Source organism: Girardinichthys multiradiatus, chromosome 4 (genome assembly GCF_021462225.1).
Source record: "Girardinichthys multiradiatus isolate DD_20200921_A chromosome 4, DD_fGirMul_XY1, whole genome shotgun sequence".
Classification (NCBI taxonomy): Eukaryota; Metazoa; Chordata; class Actinopteri; order Cyprinodontiformes; family Goodeidae; genus Girardinichthys; species Girardinichthys multiradiatus.
The window spans coordinates 41,013,054-41,037,424 of NC_061797.1; the positions used below are offsets into that span (position 1 = coordinate 41,013,054).

At 39.7% G+C, this 24,371-nt stretch overlaps 1 protein-coding gene across 1 annotated transcript; it reads left to right on the plus strand.

Moving 5' to 3' along the window:
• The first annotated feature begins 316 nt into the window (after positions 1 to 316).
• mmp2 (matrix metallopeptidase 2) lies at positions 317 to 20,886 on the plus strand. The gene is made up of 13 exons (XM_047363826.1): positions 317 to 637; positions 795 to 1,021; positions 1,805 to 1,953; positions 2,434 to 2,562; positions 5,586 to 5,759; positions 6,425 to 6,598; positions 7,289 to 7,462; positions 7,721 to 7,876; positions 7,978 to 8,104; positions 12,649 to 12,785; positions 13,251 to 13,410; positions 13,718 to 13,827; positions 19,877 to 20,886. The coding sequence occupies exons 1-13, from the start codon at positions 485 to 487 to the stop codon at positions 19,978 to 19,980; spliced, it is 1,974 nt and encodes a 657-aa protein (XP_047219782.1). The 5' UTR covers positions 317 to 484; the 3' UTR covers positions 19,981 to 20,886.
• The last annotated feature ends 3,485 nt before the right edge of the window (positions 20,887 to 24,371 follow it).

Here is a 24,371-nt window from a genome sequence, read left to right on the forward strand (position 1 = left end):
GCTGAAATAGTTGCAAAGCAGCGTTATCACCACGGCGTAGGGCTATAACTCTGCATTCAGAAAATAAATCGTTTCCATCCGGGCTGTGTTTATTCAGTGAAAAACATTACCTCAGCTGTTTGGTAAGTGGTAAAACATTTTGCGTGTAGATTGCATTAACCACTTTTCCACTGTCTGAAATTAAATCCTTTCCTTGCTTGTTTTGGTCTTTGAGGGACAATCTTCAGTGATACATGCTACCAAAAATGTATTTCTCCCCCGCACCAAACTGAGTCTGGAGACTGCGCAGAAAGCGTCTGAGAAAAAAATGCATTAACAAACACAACTTTGAAAGTTCATGCAGCCGCTGTGCAGGACGTCCCGCTAAAGAGGGAAAAAAAAAAATCTGCTGAAGAGCAAACACAGCACAAGCTGAAAGACTGAAAGCAACAACCACTCCGAAGCAGCTTTATTCCCCAAACCTTGGGGACATTGGCTTGCGAAAATGGGCTTCCAGACGATATTTAGCTGTCGTCGGGTTATTTTAAAAGTTTTTTTGCTTCAGTTCATCGTGTTTCAAGCAACAAAGGCTCGTCCGTCTCCTTTAATCAGGTTTCCCGGAGACGATTCCCCGAGAACAGACAAAGAAGTTGCTCTGGTGAGTTTCTTTTTGAATTTGTTTTTCCAAATATACATCCAAAAGCTGCTGAAAAAAGCTTTGCTTTTATACGCGCAGACCGTTGTGTGAAACTTGTTGTTTTTATTTTGGGAGGATTTCATTTGCTTTTTTTATTATTTTCGCACCTTTCCTGTAGCACTATCTGAATAAGTTTTATGGATGCCCACAAGACAGATGCAACCTTATGGTGCTCAAAGACACATTGAAAAAAATGCAGAAGTTCTTCTCCTTGCAAGAAACTGGAGAAATAGATGCCAAAACGGTGGAGATCATGAAAAAGCCCCGCTGCGGTGTCCCAGATGTGGCTAATTACAACTTCTTCCACAGGAGACCCAAGTGGCAGAAGAAGGACGTTACCTACAGGTCAGACCCATAGCATTCCTATACACTGTATTTAAATTGTCAAGTTTTATTGATTTCTGCACATGTTCTAGTAAAATGGCTTTAGCAACACCTACATTTCCTACTTTATAACTGTGCATTTGTCAAGTAATTGAACATCAACCTGCTTGTCAACACTAAAGGGACCTATAAAAAAGACCCAGGAGTCCATTTGGCTACTCCATTGTAGTTGCTACCATATGATATTTCTTTTTTTTAATCTCACAAAAAAGCTTTAGATAAATCAAGGCATTTCAGATGTAACATGGTACTTGCTCCCCACTGACACTGCAAAAACTCCCCCAAGTTTCCATTCACCCCCACCAGCTTCAAAACAGTTTAAAGTGCTTCTCTTATAACATGCATTCCTATGCAGTATGCGTCAAGAACTTTGCTATGATCCTGCTTTAGAGTTAGATATATTTTAGTGGTTTTATGTGACATGGTCATTACAGGATGCCTGTTATTGTGTTTGTACAGAAAACAACTAGACAAAAACAATACCAACTACAAAGTCTTACTTTGACTTACTGATCAAAAACAAAATTACATAGTAAATTGAGCCAATAGATTTTAGGTTTGTCGCTGAATTTCAGGAGTTTCAGGAAATGCTTTTACAGATGACTCATACTGTCCAGCTTTTTTTCCATCATTTTAAGAAGAGAACAGAGCTATTTGAAACTTTCAGGGGATATTTTGTCTTTTCCTGGAATTTGTCTGCATTTGTAATCTAATTTGAATTGCCACATTGTCATTTCATTGTAGAATCCTGGGATACACTCCTGACCTGGATGAGGAAGTCATAAATGATGCTTTCTACAGAGCCTTTAAAGTATGGAGTGATGTCACACCACTTTCTTTCACCCGCATTATGGATGGAGAGGCTGACATCATGGTTAATTTCGGCCGCAATGGTATGCTGTGTATTGAAATGTAAATTAGGTTTTATATGGCTAATATGCAGTGCTGATTTTTGTATTCCTCCATAATAGCTGTTTAAGCACCTCCCTATCCAGAAAACATTGAGCCAAAGTTCAGATGCCTGTAGACTGTTTTGCACAGGCCAATAACACACAGGTTATTATGGTGACTCTGCACCAAACCATTCTATATTTAGGGAGTGCATAATAAAACAGTGGGAACTGTGGTTTTTGCACAGATGATTCCAGTCATTCCAGCTAAAATAAGCACTTGATATTTACTTACACTGCTGTAAATCACTCTTTCTGGTCATAGCCAACCACTTTGAGAAAGAATCTAGTAATTACAGTGAAAGACAAACAAAAGTGCTTCAGAGGATTAGTGTTATAGGGACTGTAATAATAATATTAATGTTAAAAAAAAAGTTATTTTTTACACCTTTTCTAACCTTTGTTCCGATGTGTTATCAACAGAACATGGAGACGGTTATCCTTTTGATGGCAAAGATGGCCTCTTGGCTCATGCCTTTGCTCCGGGACCAGGAATTGGGGGAGATTCCCATTTTGATGATGATGAGCAGTGGACCCTAGGAGAGGGCAATGGTAATACAGCCTTCACTACATTTTTTTGCATACTCTTGTCATACTGTCAAAGGTACCAGGTCCTCCCGCAGTAGAAGCAATGCTGCCTCATCTCTTGTGATTTGGGGACACAGACCATTGCCCAATGCAAAAATAGTCAAGAAAGCCATTAAAAACACAAAATTTGGACCAATACATAAATAACAGAATTCTCTTTTTTCATAATAGTTATAGGCTTAAAAGTAAATGTCAATCCAAACATTGTGAAAATGTGAAACTAAAATGGATTTTAAAGGAACTGAAACACAGACCCAGATAGAGAAAGAAAGTAATGTTGTAAAAGGGAATGCTATGACTTTAATAAATAAAAACGCCTTTTCCAAAATTGACATTTTCTGTCCAACCCATACAATTTGTAATAATTTATATACAAAACACAAACACATACACCTGTTCTTTCAATAATATATGTCCTGCATGTGACAAAATGTAAATATAGTTAATATCTTCCAAAATATTCAAAATACCCCTTAAATGGAGTTTTTCTCTTGTATCACCTTTTTGATTAAAAGCATATTAAAAAAACTCATTAACATATGGTTTAAAAAAATAACTTCACTGTAAATTTGTTAAAATGTGTTTCTTGTAATTGTTAGAGCAGTTAGTTAAATGGACAAATAGTTTATATACAGTAATAGTAAAAACAAACTGAAGTTGTGTTCCATAACATGTGCAACTCACTGGGTAAGTGAAAGCTCAGTCCTCTCCTCTACTTTTCATATTTTCGAAATCTTTTCAGCCTTGGTTGAGTTTGTCACTCTAACTAGCATAACCTCATTACCCATATTTACATAATAAAAACAAGTTAATTAAAAGGCTTTTTTAAAACTTTATTTATTAGTATAACAAAGTCTTGACTTTAACTTTAGCACTACGTTGTATAGCTAGCAGACATTCCTACAAATTCTAACATTTGCATGGATTTTCAACTCTTGTTACTGCAATCCTGTTACTGTAATCATAACATTTATATCATGATATGCAATAAAAAATAATGTATCCATTCAAGCCCTGTAAGCACAATTTTTAATTAAAATAGTCCTAAATTACTTTCAAAACACGTGTGTTTAACTCATGACTGTGTTGCACAAAGCATAGCATACAAATACTTAAGCATCTCATAAAAAATTATACCTTTGAGCTTGAGCGAGACATATAACATTTTTTGATTGTTCACTACATGCTTTTCTTAAGAACAGCACAGAAAATTATGAGATAAAGACTTTTTTTCAAAAGTTTTGATGCATAAATTGGTGTCCAAATCTGGAATGATAATCAAAGATTTTGTCAGAGCAGGTAAACTTTATAAATTACGTGGAGTCACTCACGACTTTATGGAAACGTGTTACTTTAGCAAATTGTGAATTAATTTTGCTATGGCGAACTTCTGTATCTACCTGCGTTTAGAGTGAGAAGAGAGAGAGAGCTCCGGTCAGGATTACAATATAGTATTCCACAGTTATAACTTTTGTTTATTTCACAGTAGTTATACTTTAAAACCAACTCAAAATCACCTTTGCCAGATAAATGTTTATTAAAATTATAGTTTTTTTAATATTCACAGATGTTTTTCAATAATTAAAGCTTGTGCATTGCGTCCCTAAGAACATTAACCACACACAACACCATTACCTACTTTGGTTCTTTGAAACTTGAAGTTGGTTAATGATGCACGCTTTAATGGGGTTGTGACTGTTTTAGTTTGTATTTCGGAACTTAGACTGTATAAAACTCTAAAAATGATTAGTTGTATTGGCCTGAATAAAGAGTTTCCTCACTTCACCTCCAGAAACGGCTGAAAGTGTAAGTTCATGGGTAATTTTCTCCACGCTGATTGTATTTATATATTTAAAGAACTTTAATATTCAATATGACTTAGATGTTGTGTAACTAATAATACTAAATACTTTTGTTATAAAGTTAAAACCTAACAGAAAATATGATCTGTAGAGGAATGTAAAGTGGGAGATGACTGAAATAAATTGCTGGGAATTTTCAGCCATTCTGGGCTAGATTTCTGCCTTTGCAATCTGTCTTAGTCCTGGGACTAACACTAACAGAAATAAAATCATGGACACAGAAAATAAGCCTTGTTCCTGCAGTGGAAACTAGAAACTGATCTTTGGTGTAGATTTGCTCTCTTTGCTCTCAGTTGGTGGGTTTCTCAATCGACAATTAAAAGCGAAAAAAATAAGTAATTGAAAAGGTATTGTTGCACATTTAACTGCTATAGTATATTTCATGAGATTTTTAAATTGATAATCCTAAAACTTCCTTACAGCTACTTTGTTTCGATTATTTAATCTTCGTCTGAATTTTCTGGCACCTGATATTTGAAGTGGAGGCCAATTGGAAGATGATTAGAAGAAATAAAATCTCCATTGCAGACATTTTGGAATTACACTCAGTGACCCAGATATATTTGCTCCAAGTTTTATTTGTTAATAAATTTATTTCATTTTGATCTCTTGATTTAAAATAGTCAGCATTGTAAATTTACTTTTTTTTATAGTGTTGTATTCTAAAGTATTTTACTACTGGTTTTTGCAGAGTTTTGCATTTGTTTCTTGTAAATAGCAGCTTAAGATAATAAGAGTCGCCTCAGATTTAGAATACCCTTTATGGTCATTGTCACAAGTAACAAGGAATTGAGAAAAGGTTATCCACTTTATTTCTTTGCAAATAACTAATATTATGTGAATAAGACAGTTAATACATCATGAAATTGGTTCCGTTTATTTATATAGTGCCAATTCACAACACGTCGCCACTAGTCAAAGCAATCAAACCATGCAGACAGATTTCAAGTTAAGTACATACAATCCAAATTGATCTTATTTATCAAACAGTGCAGTTAAATTCAGTTTAATATTCAAATTGGTTAAAAGATTTTCTACCCAAGGAAACGCAGCAGATTGGATTCAGTCATTGACTTACAGCGTTCACTCCACCTCTCATTAACAAGACAACTCTCTTTTCTACAGTGGTGAAAGTGAAGTTTGGCAATGCTGATGGAGAGTTCTGTAAGTTCCCCTTCCTGTTCATGGGCACCGAGTACAACAGCTGTACGCCTCAGGGTCGAGATGATGGATTTCTGTGGTGCTCCACCACCTACAATTTTGATGAAGATGGCAAATATGGCTTCTGCCCTCATGAATGTAAGCTTGTCACATACTTCCTAAATTTTGAAATCATAAAGGCTTGGTAGTCTCCTTATACATGTCAGCTTAAATTCTCTGAGACACCATTACTTTGTGGCCTCTTTACCTCAGCAACACTGATGGTGTATCCAAGTTGCATTTCAAACTTTAAAGCAATATTAATACAATGATTTCCACTCTCAAAACTATTTTGTGATTTTGGACAGGAAGAAAGTAGGTTAAACTGTATGCCAGGAAAGCATGTTATTGTCTTGCTTTGAAGTAATTATGGAACATTTATTTTCCAAGTTTCTGCCCCACTTTAGAACACTGCGCTTTACTAACCACTTTGTGTATCTCTGGTGTTCATGGTATACATAACATTGATGCATACCTGGTCCAACCAACTACCAAAGTACACATGTACTAAGTTGTTTTAGATGATGTGAACATGTTTGGGCAATGTTTGTACTAGAACTGCTTATTCTGTTAAGCTCTTAGTAATATTTATGTGGAAATGGTTTCTTTGTATTTCCTCTGTTCTCTGGGTACTTTGTCTTACATTATCTCTCATGGCATGTTATACTGAAGTTTCTTTCTTGTAGTCATAAATAGTTACTTTGTGTAATGTCTTTAGGGCATCCACAAAGCTTGAATATACTTGTTTTTTTCTCTTTTTACAGTGCTTTTCACCCTTGGTGGTAATGGAGATGGGGCTCCTTGTAAATTCCCCTTCAACTTTCAGGGGGAAAGTTATGACAGCTGCACCACTCAGGGCAGGGATGATGGATATCGCTGGTGTGCCACCACTGAGGACTATGACCGTGACAAATCCTATGGCTTCTGCCCTGAAACTGGTAGGTGCTGTCTTCTGCTCCTTGAATTGCACACTATACATCAACCCACTATTATGTAATCTCAAATTTTGTAAGACTTTTTAAGTGGCAGTGATGATTACAGTGTTTTCATACTGTTTTGAGATTCCCATGTTGTGTTTGTTTAGGTGTGTATAGGCGAAGGTACTTGTGTGTTTATCTTTTTGGACATGTGTAATGCCTTTATGTTGTTGCTCTGCAGGAATTCTCCCACTGGGGCTTCTCAGCCTTGCTTGTGGTTAGCTTAATCACAGTTAAACTATTTTAATGTGCACTGCTTTGCTTTACTTTCCATTCGGTTAGTTAAAAATCTCTTTAGTGGTTTAGATAGAGAAGTAGGTTAGGAGTTTCAGACAGATAACAATAAGATCATTCTGACTTATATTTTTTTCTTTTTTATTTATTTTAATAATGTGGCTATGAAAAAAAAGAAAACATGGTAGGATGAATAAAAATAATTCTGGTGGGGCTTTTTGATTAGGTTCCTGGTGTGGATTAGCTGATGGCGTTATTTGTGTTGTGCTACTTGCTCTTCACTTCATCCACACTTGTTTCAGAGTACAGCCAGGAAACCCAACTTTATTTAAAACACAGTTTGACATTTCAATCAGTTTATAAGACTTTAAGGTTTACTGCACACAAACCTATGAAATAATCCGCTGCGGTTTTCAGCAATGTCAACAGTGGGAGGAAATGCAGAGGGAAGCCCCTGCGTCTTTCCTTTCATCTTTCTTGGAGACAGCTATGATTCCTGCACTTCTTCTGGACGCAGTGATGGAAAGATGTGGTGTGCTACCACTAAGAACTACGATGATGACCGCAAATGGGGTTTCTGTCCTGACCAAGGTGCGGCAGCTTTGACAAATTGTACTTGTAGACTGTTGGTGTAGAAATTAACATGTTTAAAGACCACACAGAACAAGGAATGATATTTTTACATCTGCTTCAAGTTTAATTCTAAAAATGTTCCCAAAAGCAACAAGCAGCATAAATTTAGACATTTGTAACAGAAAAGATGGAAATTCCAGTCCTAAATCTGCCTTATTTACTTAAAAACCAAATAAAAGATGACTCACAATCTTTTTTGATCTCATTTCTTTTCAGGTTACAGTTTGTTCCTGGTGGCGGCCCATGAGTTTGGTCACGCTCTGGGTTTGGAGCACTCCCAGGATCCCGGAGCCCTGATGGCTCCCATCTATACTTTTACCAAAGACTTCAGACTTTCTCATGATGACATCCAAGGCATCCAAGAGCTCTATGGTGAAAATAAATTTCTAACCATGTTCAAAAAAGGCATGCTTTTCTTAACTGAGGAACAAGCAGAGTAGAGTAAGAGTAAAATTTCCTGGTATATCCAACAGGTGTGCCCACTGACAAGCCTTTGCCGCCAACCCAGGGTCCTGTCACTCCAATGGACATTTGTAAAGAGCCAGTTATCTTTGATGCTGTTGCACAAATCAGAGGAGAGACTTTTTTCTTCAAAGACAGGTAATAGTTTAAAATATGGTTGACTACATAATCAATAGACATTTTGAGTTGTAGACATGTTTAATAAATTCGGGGATTTTTGTGCAAATTTGATGAGTCATTTAATCTATATTAATCTACGTAAATCAGTTACATAATATGTCACATAAACTTTCAAAAATAGTTTAAAAATCCATTCTGAAGGATGAATTATTTACCTGTCCCAGGAAATGATGACACATTTAAAGAAGAAAGGTCATTCTGAATTTTGATCAAAGATAGAATTTGATTCATAATTTAAAAACAAATACACTTCATTAAGGGTTATATTTATTATTATTGGCACTAAGGTCAATTTTTTGTTGATTTATTTCAGTAAAAGAAACACAAAAACCAACGTAATATGAAGATGCTAATACTAAGTCTACCCCACAACTATGAATATGAAACAAGCTATTTAAACGTTATTTTAAAGTTTTACTGGTGTTTCTTTTGAGCTTAAAGGAAGGGCCTGGGCCAGATTTTCATTTCTAGTACCTTATGGTACATTTCCAGGGGATAGAGTGAGAGCGGAAAAGGAGAACTTCAAAGTGTCTGAAGCATCTGAAGACATCAGTTTCAAAACTCAGAGCCGCCATGATAGAATATGACAAGAGAGTGCCTTCTTTGTTGTTCCTTAGTCAGAATGTTGGCCTACCCACAAACTGAATAGATCTCTGCAGGTTTGTGGCTATCTCATTCCTATTTTCATGCTCAGCTGGCAGAGGAATCACAGTAGAGCAACTGTTCTGGCCAGAGAGGTCACAGTGTCCGGGAGGTTGAGACTAGCTTATCTGGCCTGGGCTATTGGATGTTTGGAGAGTTTCCCACTCTGAATTATTCCTGACCTGAACTAAAAATGAATATAGAATGCTCAGGAAGTCAGTGTTGCTGAACATGTGAGAAGCATGGAGGAGAACAAAACAAACTCTGCTGGAACTTTACACAACAAAGCATTCAGTGCTCTAAAACAATATTGCAGCCAAAATATTATAGGCTAATTAAGGTAGGATGGATTTTTACTTGTTGGCTTTTGGATTCTCTATGTTTCTTTTCTGTCAGCACCCCATCTCTGGGCAGCTTCTGGGGTAAGACACCTAATACAAAAATTATATGTGCATTTTGGTAGGTGTGTGACCACATCACATTTCCACAGCTATAAAAGAAAATTGCATTCTAGTATTTGTTCAATCACATTGTTTTAACTCAAGAAGAGACAGAAGTGTTAATGTAGATAAAACATTGTCTCCTGGAGGAACTTAACACATTAATCAGTATTTAAAGTTAACTTATTATAAATTATTAAAAATAAAGCTTTTCTGAGTTTCTAACAGACACTTTAATAGTCACAGGCATTCAGACGTTTTTGAGCATAACACTTCAAGTTCATAACATTCCTGCATTTGTTTAGAGTCAGGATAGCATCAGTGTGGGGCAAGGGGTTTTTGAGGCTAATTCGTAGAGCCCAACAAGAGCCTTTTTAAGGTAGTTAGACGAGACAGTTAAAATCTGTTAAATTATAGATTTGGGTGTTTCATGTCACTATCTTTGATGGTTCTTGTCATGGTGTGCCCCATCTTCTGTCACCCCAAACTATGACTACAGCATAAACGTAATAATGCCAGCTAATAAATGCCCAGATGATCCATGTCAAAAACTGCCACTGGTAACAGTTACAGTAATATAACTCTTTATAACCTTAGTAAACCCTAGTAAAGTTTTTTTTTTTCTTTTTTTGAGTAAGCTAAAGAAAAAAAAACCCACTGAAATAGATGGCTTAGGGCTTTATCATTTTATGTAATCAAAACTCAATAGACTGACATGATATACTGATTTAAAGATTTCTTATTATACTGTAACACTATGGTTTAAAGAATGTGATAATAGGGAGGAAGAGAACAGCAGGCTGCTCCTCATCTCATGCAGTGACAAACAAAATAGACATTAGTCATCAACACAGTCTACAATCTTGTCCTCCACTGGCGCCAGTACATCCAGTGTTTTACAAAGCTCATCAAGCTGAGCATCTGTGTGAGTAGATTCATAAAGTACCACAGTTTGGCCAATGGTCTTTGTGGGTGTTTGCACTTTCCTGCTTAAAGGTGAACACAAAAGTTGTTTGCATCCCCCAGATTTAAACAGGAATTTTTAGAAAACACAAAGGCTGATGGCATTGTATATCTGTCAACATTTGGTTAATGGGTAAAAAAAAGCAAATGATTTGGTTAGCTTTGTTTTCCCCACTTGAAACTATTGGGTTAGAAACTGAAAGAAACAAACCAGTCTTGTTCACAGATCCTGCTTTATTGCAGAATTACTTTTCAGTTCGCAATGGGCCCTATCCACATTTAAAGCGGGCACCAGAGCAGCACAGCTCAAAGAGTGCTCTTTGGACCATAAAACGTTGACTCAGTTGTTTGAAATCAAGCTGAGCTGAAACTTAAATTCCTTCAAAGCTTTAGAGAGTTGAAGATTTAGGCAGGGGAATAAAGGTATATAAGAGCTTCACGTTTGACCATGCTACGAAGTTTTGTTTTGTTGAATCACACAAACGTCATTGCAGTGTTTTCTTACTATTTTAGCCCTATAATGTTTGGAAAGTTTTTGTTTAAAATGTGACACCTTCCAAAAAGTTCCAGAAAAGTTGCCTGAAAGTTAAATTAGTGTTTTATATTCTAGAGCCTTGATATAAGCAAAGTTTTAAAGCTTTAAAAAAAACTGCTGCCATGCCTGTAGTGCTAAAGATTTTTTTGAGTCTTTCATTATAAAACTGGAGTCTGTTTTTATGCTGAACCAGCACGTGAATGATGTCCCACCAATCTTAACAGAGTGCAGTGAGTAATGCTCCTAGCACTCCCTGAGCTCAGCATAAAATTGTGTCTGTCTGTCTGTCTAGAGGCTTAAGGAAAACACTATTATAAAGTCTGTTGCTTAGAAACAGCTTGAGAAACCTACTGATTAAACTCATTCCTAGTAACATCTGCTTGTGCATTGAGGTACAAGAACATGTATAAATGGTTTCACAATTAAAAATGTGGAATTTCAGTGCAATTTGATATGTTAATACCACTAATAACTGCACTGTAGCTGACAGATGTAGAAAACACTTTACAATATCTAGATCAACTTGGACAAACAGAAACAACTAAAGAAACTCATGCTGTTCTAAATAAAATTTTGTAAGAAACAATGAGAAGTACCCTCTGGTTTGATCATATTATTGATCTACACAAGCTCATATAGGACATTGTAAAGGTTATTTGTCCTGATGGCTAAGAAAGTCCCTATCTCTTATTTTGTAAAGACATTACTAATAATAGGCTGCGCTCAAAGCTTACTACAGAGATAATTATACTGTGCTCTGAGGCATTTGAAAACTCTTAATTTCTATATAAAGCTGCCATAGCATTATTCTCTGTCTGTTACATACACAATTATTATTGTGAAAAATAGTACTGCATCCATAAGACCATGGTCAATGTTTGTCAAATTTACCATTGAATTAAAACAAAGTTTACACCAAAAAGATTTTTTGTCATAATTTTTATACCCCAATCACACTATCATATATCTGCCCTGCATTAACCTTAACGCAACCCTAGCCCAACCTGTTTGGTTGGACAGGAAGATACACTGCTTTAAATAAAAAACCCTTCAGCATCGCCTTTTTACACAGCCTGTACTGTTAAATGTGGAGTCAGAACACCAGCTAAACCAAGCTGAACACCATGAGAGTCGACTAACCTACTTTCTGATTAATTCAGCTAAGAGTTAGTTAAACCCCTTTGGGGCACTGTGTATAGAGCATTAGATTATCAGTCCCATATTATTTAGTTTGAAAGAAAAAAAAGTAAGGCGAAGCATCGCTATCGCAAGAAAATTACTAGAAGCTAGTAAAAGCCTGAATATTTTTTTTCTAATAGATATTTTATGATTTTGTTAAGAATAAGGGCTTTTATGAATTTATCTCCAGAATCTGTGGATTCAACTGCAGCAAAAACAAAAAAAATGTTATATGTAAACCTGCTGAAAGAATATAAATCACCACAGTTAAAATCATCAACAGCATCATCGAGGATTATTGCCTTAACACAGGGTAGTTGAGATCATCGTCCCTTTTTTTAAAATGAAGAAAAAGTTAACTTCTGCTTTTTACGTGTTTGCTTAAAAATGATCAAACAATTCTTTACTACTGGCAACTCTTTTTCTGTTTAAAAAATAGGTCAGTGGAAAAAAGTTCAGGGAGCTGCTGCTGTTATTTTGCAGCTGCGTATTGGAAATCCAGGCTTGGTCTTGTTCTGCTGGCGTCTGCATCCTCAGTTCTAATGAGAACCAGATGCTCATGAATCAGGCCATTGTAGCTGGCTGTCCCAGTGAAGCTCTTGCACTAAACAGAACTCACACTTGCACATGTTCTTCCCCCACCTTCTGATCAGCCCCTCTGTGTCAGTTTTCCTATCATACTAATTTCTTTCCCCGGCTTGTCTGTTGCATGATCATTCACCCACTTGTTCTCTCTCTGACAGGTTCCTTTTCAGGTCAGTCAACTTCAGAAGCAAACCCAGTGGCCCTATGCTAGTGGCCACCTACTGGCCGGACCTGCCTGCGAAGATAGACGCTGCCTATGAAAACCCAGTGGAGGAGAAAACAGTCTTCTTCTCAGGTTTGCAAAAAAACAAAAGATACTTCAGCAACAATCAATCTGATCCTTTCAAGCTGATCTTCTTCATAAGATAATTCATAGTGTTCTCTTTACTACTTTACCACCATTTTACCACTTGATCACCCAATTCTAAAACCAAGGAGCTAAAGGAATGTTGGGCTAGCACTTGCTAGCGTGCACTTAAGATATTCCACCATAATCTTCAATGGTTTTTGAAACATTTTTCAGCATTACATTAATATGAAAATATTCCTGAATTCTGGGGAGAGTTAAACAATATATTAGCCTTGAGGACGTTAACTTTTGGGAGTAGCTGTCCAATAATTTCACAAAATATGTATCATTTAAATATCCTGCTTATAGGACCAACATGTGCTTTTTAAAAGTTATCTAATATTAGTAAAACTTGATGAAGGGCTGTGTATAACACAAATTCCTCCCTGTGGCTGCCTCCTTTGATCCCAGGTGATGAGATGTGGGTTTACAAAGCCGATGAGCTGGAAAGAGGTTACCCGAAGAGGCTCTCCAGTCTTGGACTTCCCACAGACATCCAGCAAATCGATGCTGCCTTCAACTTTAGAAAGAACAGGAAGACTTACTTATTTTCTGTGGACAAATTCTGGAGGTGAGGACAGGGGTATCTTATGCAGCTATTTGCAAAACTGCAACCACCATCCCACCCAACTGAGCTTATACAGTTGATGTCATAGCCTTTTATCGCAGTGCTAGTGCTGCATCTGGATTACGTTAGTGTTTGGTAAGACCTGAACAACACCATAAACCACTCCACATCTGTTAGTGCTTAAACAGCATGGGAATTTTGATTGTTGACTCAGTGTTTTATCAGCAGTCTCCAATGAAAATGTGAGTGTAAGTTTCTTGTGCCCCTCCAAAAAAATGCATTTTTATTTGTCATTGTTCCTTTTTTGCAGATATGATGAAAATAGTAAGGCAATGGACCCTGGCTTTCCCAAACTTATTGCTGACTCCTGGAATGGTATCCCTGATGCCATTGACTCGGCTTTCAGTCTGAATGGAATTGGTAAATTACATAAAATTTTTAAGTCATATTAAATATATGCAAATTGCTGGTTGGTAGTTTTGTTTTAAGGTCCAGTTTTTTTGGCAGCATACTGGACAACACAGATCATTACTGAAAAAAAAACAAAAAACTTTTTGAAATCACATGCTTTAACAGTATTACAGTACAGCAAAGCTGGAAGCCTACAGCCAAGCTGGCAACTCCATTAAGTTCATTCTGAATTTAGTATGTTAGCCTGTTGTAGTTACTGTACTGCTGAGGTTTCTCAGTGTATTAGCATGCTGTCATTCTGCTAATTAGCTCATAATATAAAGTCCTGCTGTGGCATCCAGGCCACATCAGTCCAGCTGTGCCAAAGTTTTTTTCTAATCTTTGCCAAATTTATCAAGACACATTCTTAAAAGAACATAATGCTGATCATGTGTTGCTTGGATAAAAAAAAATGTCATATTGTTATTATCTAGGACTTCATAATACTAGAATTGTGTAGGAAGCTGGGGTAGAAAGTCTGCACCAGCTTGCAAAGTAAAAGCACATTTTGATATAATTGGATTATTTTTTTATAATTTGTATTTTTTTTCTGGAACCAACATTTTAGCAATTGTGTGCTTTAGTTTTGATGCAGCTGAGTTAAAGTGTGCTAGATGGGCATTTAGTTACAGTGAGGTTGCACAAAAATATTTTGCAAGTTTGGACTTGTGTCTCCTAACAGCTTAACTCATTATTTGCCATTTTTATTGAACCACTCGCGGCAGCAATCATAAAATGCATGAATATTGAACATAAAATCTGTCCTTATGCAGATTATGTATTACTCTTTCTCCAGCATTCGCAAACTTCTGTCTCTCAGGTAATTGGATTGATAAATTATTTCTCAAGAATTTCGGATTATTCTATAAATTGGTTGAAATCGACAGTTCTTCCAATTAACTGTTCTTTCCACAATTCCCTTAATATACAACTACAGTCAGGGAATATTACATACTTGGGTATTAATGTTTGTCCTAGATTGGCAGACTTCACAAACTAAACCACATCCCACTTTTAAAAAAACGTGGAAGATGATCTCGCTAGATGGAGATCTCTATCCATATCACTCATGGGCAGGGTTGCTTCAATAAAAATGATGGTCTTGCCAAAAATCAATGACTTATTCTCAATGATCCCAAATAAACCGTTATCTGACTGGCTTAGATCTCTGGACTCTTCCATTACTAGATTTCTTTGGAAAGATTAAACCCCTGCGTATTAGCTTAAAAATGCTGCAAAATACCAAAGATATAGGAGGACTAGATTTGCCTAACCTTCATCATTACTTTTTAACCAACAGGCTTCAATACATCTCAAAATGGTTTAAACACAGTCCTCTAGATGAACCCTGTCTAGACGTAGAACAGACATTATGCAATAATATTAAGATTTAAGATCTACCATTTATTAGCTGAAATATCAAACAACATGAATGCCTTAAAAGCCTCAATATGAGCACCTCCCTGACAGCATGGTGGGAATATCTAAAAATGACAAGGTCTTCACTAACCCCATGCGAATGCGCACACCCATCCGGAACAAACCTGACATCCTACAAAAAAATAATATGATAAACTTTTCAGATTGGAGGAGTAAAGGAATTGGATACCTGGAACATATCTTTGAAGGAATTCAGTTCATCCTATTTAACAGATTAATTATACAATATGGGATGGACAAGAATATATTTTTAGAATATCAACAAATTAAATCTATAATACAAAATAAATTTAGACTTAAAAACGTTGGGTTAAAAATGCCGTCAAGTTTACTAGAGTTCCTAAAACTCAACCCCCCCAAATTAATGTCTAAGATACACAGGACACTGTCTAATATAGGCTAATCAATTTCCCTTCCTATTATGATATGGGAGGTGGACTTATCAGTTAACTTTGACCAAATATTTTGGTCTCGGACATGTTCCAGAACTTTTAAAATGACTAACACCAGTCTACAATTAATACAATATAAAATCCTTCATAGAGTATACTATACAAGTCAACGGATGTTCAGGATGGGTTCGTTGGTTGGGAAGGCATCGGGCTCCGGCGAGGGGGTCTTGGCTGGGTGGTGTGCAGTGTTGATTGAGATGTGGTTTCGCTTTGATGGAGGGGCTGGCCAGCTTGCTTGGTGCGGTGGGTTGTGCCGTGCGGGAGGGTGGGAGGCCGACATCCTGGGCCACCCACTGGAGCCCAGGATGTCGGCTCCAGTGGACTGGATAATGTTTCTACCTGGTCTATCGTTTCACCCTGGGGGTGTGGGTGTGGGGTTGGCGGGGTGCCCGGTCCTTGGTGTGCTGTGGTGGCCTTCCTCCAATGCTTCCTTCTGTGGCTCTTGCCCCTGGCCAGGCGCAGGGGTACGATTGGTAGTCAGGTGGGTGGGGCGGTGGGGCATTTCTTGTGCCGGCACTGGGGAGGCTGATGAGATGTGCTTGGCCTGGAGCGGTTGGCCTGCCCGGCCCGGTTACCCAGCTGGTGCATATTTCCCTCTCACGGACTGATGGGCTGTGGCTGCTGACGGTGGCCGAATGGTTGGGTGGGTTTGGCGGTGTGCTGCTCTGCTGACTGTTGTGTCTGGGAGGGGGATCAGGGTGGCGGACTAGGGGTGGCGTGGGGGACTGCAGCGTGTGGAATGAGGGGGTTGTGTCCTCTTCTTGAATGTGGGGTCACCGGTATCTGGATCGGGAGAGCGGCGAGGGTAGAGCTGAGCTGGATCATGTTTCTACCTGGGCTATCGTTTCAGAAGCAGTGATGTGGTGTGTCTGTGTGGTTGCGGGGGCGAGGTGGGGGACGCCGGCCTTGAGTGCTCACCTCTTGCCGGGTGAGTTTGTCCCGTCTTGGTGTGGGGTCGGGGGATCCGTTGTGAGCTCGGTGCTCGACGGTGTCTGCCCTGTTGTGCCTGTGGGCGAGGGCTGGGACAGCATCGCGTGGGGCCCTTGCCTTGCTGTCACAGCATACTGTGTGGTGGGGGTGGGACGTGGCGGGGTGCTTGGAGCGGGGCTGTGTGTGGTGCTTGCGCTGTGTGGGTGTTGCTTTGTTGGCCTTTCGGGGATGAAGCTCTCCTGTGGGAGTGTGCCCTTGTGGTGTGGGGGGGTGATTCATGGCGTTTGGGTTCGGGTACATGTGTTTGATATCTGTGTCCTGGTTGGGGTTGGCCTAGTGGGGAGATTCATGTCGGGTTCATTGGGGGTGGAGGGCTCATTGGGTTGGAATCGGACCTCATTGGGGGTTGGGACTATTCTATTCTGTGACGGCTCTGGTTGGCAGGCTTGTTTGGACATTGTAGACCCCTCTTTTGTACATGCCCACCCTCCCTCCGGATGAGGATGGGGGTGGTTGGGAACTGGGGTCATGGCGGGGCTTCGGGAGCCGGGCCGGGGTCACTCAGGTTCAGGCACGAGCCCAGGCTAGCCCAGACCAGGTTCAGGTCTGGGGGTATAGAGTATGGCTGGGGAGTGTGAGTGAGTGTACGACGTCCATTGTTGTTTGTCTTTACGTTGGGCGCGTGGGTGTGAGTGTTTTTATGTGTACGCATGAGGGTGGGAATGTGTGATTGTGATTGTGTGCCTGTTTTTTTGTGTCAGGTTGGGTCTTGGGCTGCTCCCTCTTCTGGATCAGTTTAGGCCCCCATTATATGTGGGGCCTATTCCCTCTCTGCCACACTACCTACCGGTGGTTGGTATCTCTGTCCGCCGGTGTACTTGTGGTTCTCAGTATCCGGGGCTGTGTGCTTTGGTGTGTGCTGGCTCACTCCTGGTGGCTCCTTGCCGGGGCCTGGACCCCTGGGCTCGGTCAGGCCTCTGTATGGGGAGTGATATGTCCTGGGGTCTCAGGTTTCTGGGTCCATGGCTTGGGCATAGACGGCTGCCGGTGGGGCCTGTGGGCTCGTCACTGCAGCTCTCTGGGGCTTCTGCACTGTAGATGCTGGGTGGTTACCCTGGGATTCTCCCCTGCTCCTCTCTGGGGGGGTTACGGTAGTCCTGGCAGTGGTTCTCCTGGGGTTCCTGTGCTCTGAGGGGCCTTTGGATGTCTGTGGCTTGGATCTCCTCCATATCTGTTCCGGGTCCAGGGGGGCGGGTCTGTGGCTCCTCACACTCACTATTGCATATTTTTATGGAGAAACCTTGTATACACATGCGCACTCACACTCAGACCCATAGGTGTTTAGATTCAGGTGTTAACAGATACACAAATCTTCTAAATTGAGCCGCATTTACCACTAAATACATCTTGCATTCATAAGTACAGTGCACCTTTCGGTAAAAAGGCTGGTAATATGAACATTTCTGCAGGTGTAGAAGCAAGCAGGGTGTTATCTTGTATTCTCTTCATTGTTCTTTCTTTCTTTCCTCCATTCTATTCTCTTTCTCTCCCCTTTTCCTTTTTGCCCCCTTTCTCTCTTTTGTGCTTCTTTTTTGTTCCTTTCCATTTCTGTCTCCGTGTCTGTAACAATTGAAATAATCCCAAAGCAGTTTCTAATAAAGTTTCTTTTTATGAATATCAAGCAGAGTTATAAAGCACTAGCTGTAATGCTCCACTTGTGAAAGTAAATCTGTTGGGCTTTTTCCTGGCACTCAGACAACAATTCTGAATACTTCTCTGCTGGACAGGACACGGTACAAAAGAAAAAAGAAAAAAACAACAAACAAAAAAAGCTTTTGCTGTTTTAGGAGAGTTAGGAAGAAGACCAAAGTTATTTATTTTTGCTAAATGCCAGAACAAAGAGAGAACTTAGACAGAATGATTGTTTTGAAATTTCTAGAAATGTCTAAAATTTCAAGTTAATTAACATTTCCTTTCCTTTATGACTAGAGCCAAACAGTATGCCTTACATTATCCTTCCACAAGCCTCTTGCTATAATTTGCTATTTATTTGCTATGATTTTGACCTATTCCTCCTTACAGAAGTGGTGTGATGGAACCACGTTTGTAGGTTGTCATGTTTTCACACACATTTTCGGCACCAATTGCAAAGATTCAGTGGGGCTGTGGGGGCGGACTTTGTGATGGCCACTACAAAACAATGACATTTTTGTAGTGGCATTATGTGTAACTACTAACTTCCAACAACAAGTCACCCTGACACGATGCTGCCACCCCCATACTTGACATGGTGTTCATACTTTTGTATATTTGTTTAAACAGATGAACATGGCACCTTCAGCAAACAGAAAATTGTACCATAGGATGAACCAGACTTTTGGAGTTTCACAGTTGGTTTTCTGATATCTTTACTGATTGTATTTGATTTTTCATGATGCCACATAAGAAGTCTGTTTGTTTAAGATCTTCACCTAAAATACATCCACAAGTGTGCCTCCAATTCACTCAAATGTTTTGAATTGACAGAATCTCATGCCATGACATCATAATCTTGGCCTTAGCATAGTAATCTTAGTATTTGTGAACATCTGAATCTGAAGAAAGCTAAGAAAAACCCTCTCTCTCTCTAATTATTCTGGAATTTAGCAAATAGAAAGATTGTTGGTATCCTTACTGCCCAAAAACAGGAAACGTTTATAAGATTAAAAGTCACACAGTGAGAAAAAAATCTTATCTGTCTACTGTTTATACAGTGTATGGACATATCTGGTATGAACTCTACATAGAGGTGAACTTTTAAGAATTAGTATTAAACGTCTACTTAACAGTCAGCCATGTGTCCATGTGGTTTTAGAGGCCATTCAAATTTTTGCCCTGGAGTTTTCCATTGCTCCTCTACTAACATATACACAAGCATCACAAACTCACATTTATATAAAGCAGGTCTGTGACCAACTACAGACGCTCCTTTGTGTACTGCTTAATCAACGTATTTCACAGGAAGGGAGTCTCAAATTTTAACTTCAGTGGGCATTGATTGGGTATGGCTTTGCCTTAAATCATGATTCTACTCTTTTAATAATTTTAAAGAACCATAATTATTTCACATTATTACTTCAGAGTTCCCCTTGTTCAAGACAAGAAGTTAATATAACTTTCTAATTAACATTGTGAATGCTATGCTTGTCTCTTTGCAGATTACAGCTACTTCTTCAAAGGAAACCACTATTTCAAACTAGAAGACAGCAGTTTGAAGATTGTCAAGTTGGGAGAAATCACAAAGGACTGGCTTGGTTGCTGAACATTTACCAAAATGTTTCACAGCAGGTGATGGTGGTCTTGTGAGGTCATCCATGTTAATCGCATGCAACCTGAGGTTGCTGCAGTTCACACTGTTATACATTTTTAGCCTAACAACTCTGCACGCTTCTGTGGGACACATGTACCTCCAGCCTGTATAACCAGTCTCAGCTTTGTAGAATGGTATCTCAAGACCTTTTACATGGGCTAAATGTATGCATCTGGTAAATTGCTTTATTTTTATGTGATTTTGTAATTATATGACTTTGATGCACATTTTAAAAAAAAGATATGATCCCCTTTTTTTCTATGTTTTTGGTTAGTTTATTTTTTTTTAGGAAGACAGACATCAGGTATGTCCACACTGCATTGCAGTGTTATATTATACCAAGAGGCTATTTTTGCTAATTCTGATTCTAAAAATTCTAAAAATACTGGCCACAGATTACTTCTACATCCAGTGTAAAAAGCTTTATATAAACGTATCAGCTGTATTAATTTTCTCCTTGTTGTGCAAAAAATGTACATGCACAATGTGACCGAGAATGGTGCTTTCAGAATTTGCTTTTTGCATATAGTCCTACATTTATAGTGTGTATTTTGTATTTTGTACTTTATGGGAGTACTTAGTACCATCTGGATGTTAGAAAGTAGCGATCAAAGGCTTGTTATTCTTTCTTTGGTTTGCACTTTGTATACGAAAGGCACAGGTTGCCTCTAGAGGCTATATAAGTTTGCTCCATGATGGAACAATAACAAGAATACTGCAGTAGTTTTGTTTACTTGTGTTTTTATGTTAAGATTTTTGTTTTAGGTTTTAACAATATAGTCATTAGATCTTGTATTTTTTTCTAAAGCTTGTGCACTTTGTCACTGACATCAATAAACATGGTTATTTTAACTCTTATGTTTTGCAAACACTTGGGACTGACACAATTACGATTCATCATATTCAAGCTTGTAAATTCAGCAACAATGTAGCAACTGTAGAAGCATATTTATGGTCATAGATAGTGGCACACTGCTAAGGATATTGAAATTCATGTTTTATTATTGTTTATCTCATTAAGGATTTTTAACAAAACTCTAAGAACATCTTGAATGGGCACTAAAAAGGAAGTCACAGAGATAAAAAACAAAAATCACACTTGATATCTTAAGAGCTTAGGGCCAAGCCGAAAGAGTGTGTTTAGTATATAATAAAGTTAGAGGTTTTTGGCTAGGGCAAAAATCTCTGTCCAGTATTGTAAAAACAAGGATAAAAAAGAAAATAATTATTATTTTTTGGGGAAAGAAACCCAGCAATTTGTATGTTTTAATGGCATGTTTTGGATATAGATTACACAATTTAGCACTCATTTAACTAAAGACTTGTTTGCAGTCTTCTTTTAAATGTAGTTAACAAGATGATGTAACAAAGGACATTGACCCAAGAACACAACAATCTCTCACTCACCGGCCACTTCATTAGGTACGCCTTGCTAGTACCGGGTTAGACCCCCTTTTGCCTTCAGAACTGCCTTAATCCTTCGTGGCATAGATTCAACAAGGTACTGGAAACATTAATCAGAGAGTTTGGTCCATATTTACATAATAGCATCACACAGATGCTGCAGATTTGTCGGCTGCACACCCATGATGCAAATCTCCCATTCCACAACTTCCCAAAGGTACTCTATTTGATTGAGATCTGGTGACTGTGGAGGCCATTTGAGTACATTGAACTCATTGTCATGTTCAAGAAACCAGTCTGAGATGATTCGTGCTTTAGGATATGGCGTGTTATTCTGGTGGATGTTACCATCAGAAGATGGGTACACTTTGGTCATAAAGGGATGGACATGGTCAGCAACAATACTCAGGTAGGCTGTGGCATTGACACGATAATGAATTGGGACTAAGGGGCCCAAAGTGTGCCAAGAAAACATCCCCCACACCATTACACCACCACCACCAGCCTGCACAGTGGTAACAAGGCATGATGGATCCATGTTCTCATTCTGTTTATGCCAAATTCTGACTCTACCATCTGAATGTCTCAACAGAAATCGAGACTCATCAGACCAGGCAACGTTTTTCCAATCTTCTATTGTCCAATTGTGGTGAGCCTGCGCGAATTGTAGCCTCAGTTTCCTGTTCTTAGCTGACAGGAGTGGCACCCAGTGTGGTCTTCTGTTGCTGTAGCCCATCCGGCTCAATGTTCGACGTGTTGAGCGTTCAGAGATGCTCTTCTGCATGCATTGGTTGTAACGAGTGGTTATTTGAGTTACTGTTGCCTTTCTAACAGCTCGAACCAGTCTAGCCATTCTCCTCTGACCTCTGGCATCAACAAGGCATATGTGCCCACAAAACTGCTGCTCACTGGATATTTTCTCTTTTTCGGACCATTCGTAAACCCTAGAGATGGTAGTGCTTGAAAATCCCAGTAGATCAGCAGTTTCTGAAATACTCAGACCATCCCATCTGGCACCAACAACCATGCCACGTTCAAAGTAATTTAAATCACCTTTCTTCCCCGTTCTGATGCTCAGTTTGAACTGCAGCAGAACGTCTTGACCATGTCTACATGCCTAAATGCATTGAGTTGCTGCCATGTGATTGGCTGATTAAATATTTGCGTTAACGAGCAGTTGGACAGGTGTACCTAATAAAGTGGCCAGTGAGTATATATTTAATAAAAAAAAATCCGGAGATCTGGTCATTGAGATCTTCACCTTCGTCTGATTCTCTTTGCACCGGTCCCTCATGGTTCTCCCTGCAGGTGGTGGCCCCACTGGGGGATGGCCTCTCGTCTCTCGTTCAGGTTTGGCCCAGTTGGGTCCTGCGAGGATTAACCTGGCCACCAGGCGCTCACTGATGTGTCCCGACCACAGACCTGGCTCCAGGGTGGGACCTGGTCTCCACCGTACTGGGCTACGTCACATGTCTCATTCTAGTGGTCCTCATGAAGGCGTCTGAATCGTTCTTTGTCTGACCCGTCACCCAGAGTCTGTATGCCATTGGAGACCGTACCAGGGGCATTTAAGCCCTGGACAACATAGCCTCTTGAATCATTCGAGCACTCAAACCCCTCCACCATGTTAAGGTGGCGGGGGCTTCGTCCTGGCCACGGAACACTGGACCAGCTCCTCACCCTCTACAGGGTGGGCTCATGGGAGTTTGCCCAACTGGTCCACATGTGTTTTGTGGACTTGGAGAAGGCATTCAACTGTGTCCTTCGTGGTGCCCTGTGTGGGGTCGCTCCAGGAGTACGGAGTAGGGTGCCCTTCACTATGGGCCATCCGGTCCCTGTACAAGTGGAATTTGGTCCGCATTGCCAGCACTAAGACAGACCTGTTCCCAGTGCATATTGGACTCTGGCAGGGCTGCCCTTTGTCACTGGTTCTGTTTATAACTTTCATGGACAAGATTTCTAGGCGCAGCCAAGGGCCGGAGAGGATCTGGTTTGGGGACCAGTGGATTTCGTCTCTTCTTTTTGCTGATGACATGGTCGATCGTGAAGCGGCTCGGATGAGGATCAGCTACCCCGAGGCCATGGTTCTTGACCGGAAAAGGGTGGCTTTAGGTTGGAGGCGAGATCCTGCCTCAAGTGGAGGAGTTCAAATATCTCTGGGTTTTGTTCACGAGTGAGGGGAGAATGGAGCGGGAGATCGACAGACGGATCGGCTGCCGCAGTAATGGGAATGCTGTGCCAGTCCGTTGTGGTGAAGAAATTTAGCGGTCTACGTTCCTACGCTCACCAATGAGCATGAACTTCGGGTCATGACCGAAAGAACAAGATCATGTATACAAACAGCTGAAATAAGCTTCCTTTGCAAAGTGGCTGGGCACTCCCTTAGAGATAGGGTGAGGAGCCTGGAGTAGAGCCACTGCTCCACCACATCAAGAGGAGTCAGCTGAGGTGGCTCGAGCATCTGATGCCTCCCGCGGGTAGTGTTCCAGGTACGTCCCGCCGGGAGGAGGCCCAGGGGATGGCCCAAGACACACTGGAGGGACTATGTCTCTTGGCTGGCCTGGTAACACCTTGGGCTCCCCCCGCAGGAACTGGAAGGGGTGTCTGGGGAAACGGAAGTCTTGTCCTTTAGTCAATCATGCATTTCCAACAAAAAATATTTTCTTTTTAAGCACAAATTCTGTTAGCCCATGTAGGCCACTTTTAGATAGGAGTCATGGTCTCTTTCATTCAGGGAGTGGATATCTGCAAGGCCTTCATTTGTAGAGTTCAGTACCAGATTGTAAAGAGGGTGCGAATAAACATCAACTTCGAAGAACAGGAGGACATTGAGGAAAACAATGACTACATCCATTCTCGTAAAGGTGGCTTTGAGATGAGGAGCAGGCACTAAGGGAGACATTTATGTTAAAAAACACATGCCACTAGTTGGTCTTCAT

Coding starts and splice junctions, on each gene's coding strand:
- mmp2 (XM_047363826.1), top strand. CDS start 485: ATGGGCTTCCAGACGATATTTAGCTGTCGTCGGGTTATTTTAAAAGTT. Junction 8,105..12,648: donor ACTTTTTTCTTCAAAGACAG/GTAATAGTTTAA, acceptor TCTCTCTGACAG/GTTCCTTTTCAGGTCAGTCA. Junction 12,786..13,250: donor GAAAACAGTCTTCTTCTCAG/GTTTGCAAAAAA, acceptor CTTTGATCCCAG/GTGATGAGATGTGGGTTTAC.